We start from the raw sequence: 2,798 nt of genomic DNA, 5'->3' as shown, positions 1-2,798 counted from the left end.
TGTTATTCATTTTATTTATTTATTTTTGTTATTGTGTTAGACACAGCTGGTTGTCAAAATGTTTCTAAAGAAGGCCGCCTTATCCAAAAACGATATTTTTGGTAAAGGAATGAGATGAGACCCTGCTTATGTTGTCCAGTGTGCAAGGATTAAAATGAAGTGCAGCTCTGTTTACAGAAGCTTAAGAGAAGATGAATTATTCCCTTTACCCTCTGAAGAAACTCTAAGCAGTTCCATGGAGTGCAATTTCGGTTCGAATGAACTAGCTTTATTCAACGTCGGAGAAGACATTAAGGGTAAACCTAAACATGACCGATGCTGTAGTATTATGTGGGACGAAGTTAAACTCAAACCAGGTATGGATTAAGACAAACGAAACAAAAAGTGGAGGGGCATTGTGGACTATGGAGAGTTCTGTATCGATGCTATTTCTAACTCAAATATTCATCCGATATTTTGTGAAACCCACAGATCTCAGTCTTTACCTTTTCTCATAATGGAGTATATCAGATATTTTTTGAATCCAAGCGTTACAGAGACCAACATTTTTCTAAAACAAATTCAACTATTCACAAACACTCCAAAGTGTCAAAATGTACTTGAAAACAATAAAAGCAGACGAAAAGAAAATTTGTTTTTTTTTCCTTACACACCTATTTGGTGGCACAACAGTCGGAGAGACCTTTTTGTAAAATTGCTGGAGCCTCCCCTTAAGGGAAATTTAACCCTGTCATTGGCAACCATCTCTCCATACCCCTGGTATGACTGACCCGGACAGCAACCGCACCAAGCGGATGCCCCAATTTTATTTTAAAGAATTACCAGACAACACTGCTAGCAGACTACGGTTCGTAGACCTCTTAATCATAGATCATGCCTGTTGCAGCGAGAGAATGAGACAGTCGAAGAGGGGGGCGTAGGCCTATCAATTGCTTCTAATCGATGCAAGGGTTTATTCGTCAATACAAAATGCACGGAGCACAAATTGCCTAAATTAAGACAGAATTAAAACACACAGACTTCAATTGAAATAATAACTTGCTCTCACCTAGCATCCACAATTAGGAGCTGGTCAATAAGGCAATCGTAGACACAAACGACACAAAATCAAATCTAGGGCCTAATCCGGCCTAATCTATACATGAGAATAATGTTAGCTAATAAAACACATAAAAATATATACACAAATTTTACCTCAGATAATCAAATGAGAAAAAGGGAGTCACAAGGTGAGAATTCACACCAATAAAGTACAGTAAGAAACGAGTTGCCAATGGCTATATACGCCCTAAAATGAACAATGGCTACCTTCTGTTTCTGCCAAGACACTTAATTAAAACATCAGCTGTTCTCTTCTGCCTCGACAAATGGCCCACCTGGCGGCTTACTTAAATTAATCGATACTTCAGACTTAAACTAAAATGGGGACATGAATTTAAATATACATTTAAATTAAGCATTCTTTTTCTCTGGAACAATGCCCCAGCCCAAAACCCACCCAGACAAAGCGAGGCAGAATGCAGATGCTTCAGGCTCTCTAGCAGATTAAAACTTGTGCTGATGTGTTTGTTAATTCGGTTTATGTTAATGCTGTAGGCTATCATTTTTTTTACACCTCGTCCATCGTCAGTCTTGGGCATCGTGTTAAAGTGATTTCAACAGTCTGGCCCTTTTTGGGAGAATAGTATACCTATAGCATGATTATTATTATTGTTATCATTGAATCAGAATTTAGCTTGTGTTTGTGCACTTCCTTGCTTGCTTAGCTGTCACCCATTTTTCAAATCTTTTCAATAAAAAGTTTTTCGACTGACCACCGAGTAAATCCATATTTTTCTTTATGAAATGAAAAATAAGTTTTCATCTCAAGTTTGAATTTACGTTTTAAGGATATGCTCAATAAAGAATATATTCACGCCATAGACATATGTTTAAATTGTCACCTTACACCGAAATGCTTGATATTGTAGTTTGTAGTTTGTCGAATGTTAAAGTAAAATAATATGTGGTTACATAGTAGGCCTATGTAGATTAAATGTTGCTTGGTCCATTCTGCGTAGGTATTTTAGGCTACTTGCCTGATGCTGGAGGTGGATTGTTGGCCATTGTGGCAGCTATCCAGCCAAGGTAAGTGAACACTCGCGTGAACACGGGGAAACGGGTAGGATCATTACAGCCATTGTCACTAATGAAGCTAGAAATACCAATTTGAACATTTCCGTTAACGAGAAGCGGTCCGCCACTGTCTCCCTGTATTGATAATCAATCTTTAGTTTGCAGGAAAATGAATAATCAATTATAATCAACTGATGAAATGATCAGTTCTAAGAATATAGAGACTACTTACAAGGCATATCGCGGTGTTACTTTGGGCAGCGCACACATGTATAGAACCGTTTAATTGCCGGTTCCATTGTTTATTGCAAACGTCGATGTCGTAGACGGTGACGTTAGCTTTCTGCAACGTCGCTAACGTACTTCCACCTTTAAATCGAATAATTGTACGCAGGCAATGAAAAGAAATGGGAAATTTAAAATATCAGAAAAATAAATTGATTTACTTTCTGTTATTCCCCATCCTGTAATGGTGGCCGGCTGTTTCGAGTAAGTACTGAAAGTTCTTAAATTAGCTGCACGTTTTCTGGTGGTTGTTCTGATTGTTCTAATCTTTGATGTGGTTATAACCTTCCGCGTCGTTCTCGTCGTGAGTCTTGGCGTTGTTCTTGTGGGATTCGGTCTGTTAGTTGTTGTCATCAGCAACATATGCTCACCGACTTAAGACATACCTTTATCTTCAT

The 2,798-nt window shown here is 38.2% G+C and overlaps 1 protein-coding gene and 1 long non-coding RNA gene across 2 annotated transcripts; both read right to left on the bottom strand.

Moving 5' to 3' along the window:
- Nucleotides 1-234: 234 nt before the first annotated feature.
- LOC124193817 lies at nt 235-1,470 on the bottom strand. The gene is made up of 3 exons (XR_006874492.1): nt 1,195-1,470; nt 1,049-1,135; nt 235-989 (listed from the first exon to the last, which is right to left on the bottom strand). It is a non-coding gene; the product is annotated as an uncharacterized LOC124193817 (long non-coding RNA).
- A 600-nt stretch (nt 1,471-2,070) lies between these two features.
- LOC124193952 (chymotrypsin-like elastase family member 1) lies at nt 2,071-2,798 on the bottom strand. Its single transcript, XM_046587924.1, has 5 exons — nt 2,787-2,798; nt 2,686-2,737; nt 2,562-2,630; nt 2,348-2,484; nt 2,071-2,250 (listed from the first exon to the last, which is right to left on the bottom strand). The coding sequence occupies exons 1-5, from the start codon at nt 2,796-2,798 to the stop codon at nt 2,071-2,073; spliced, it is 450 nt and encodes a 149-aa protein (XP_046443880.1).

The sequence above is a fragment of the Daphnia pulex genome, chromosome 5, assembly GCF_021134715.1.
Source record: "Daphnia pulex isolate KAP4 chromosome 5, ASM2113471v1".
Classification (NCBI taxonomy): domain Eukaryota; kingdom Metazoa; phylum Arthropoda; class Branchiopoda; order Diplostraca; family Daphniidae; genus Daphnia; species Daphnia pulex.
Note: the sequence above shows the minus strand (reverse complement) of the source record. Positions and strands in the feature narration are given on the sequence as shown.

Coding starts and splice junctions, on each gene's coding strand:
- LOC124193952 (XM_046587924.1), bottom strand. Junction 2,485..2,561: donor AGGATGGGGAATAACAGAAA/GTAAATCAATTT, acceptor TTCGATTTAAAG/GTGGAAGTACGTTAGCGACG. Junction 2,251..2,347: donor GTAACACCGCGATATGCCTT/GTAAGTAGTCTC, acceptor TTATCAATACAG/GGAGACAGTGGCGGACCGCT.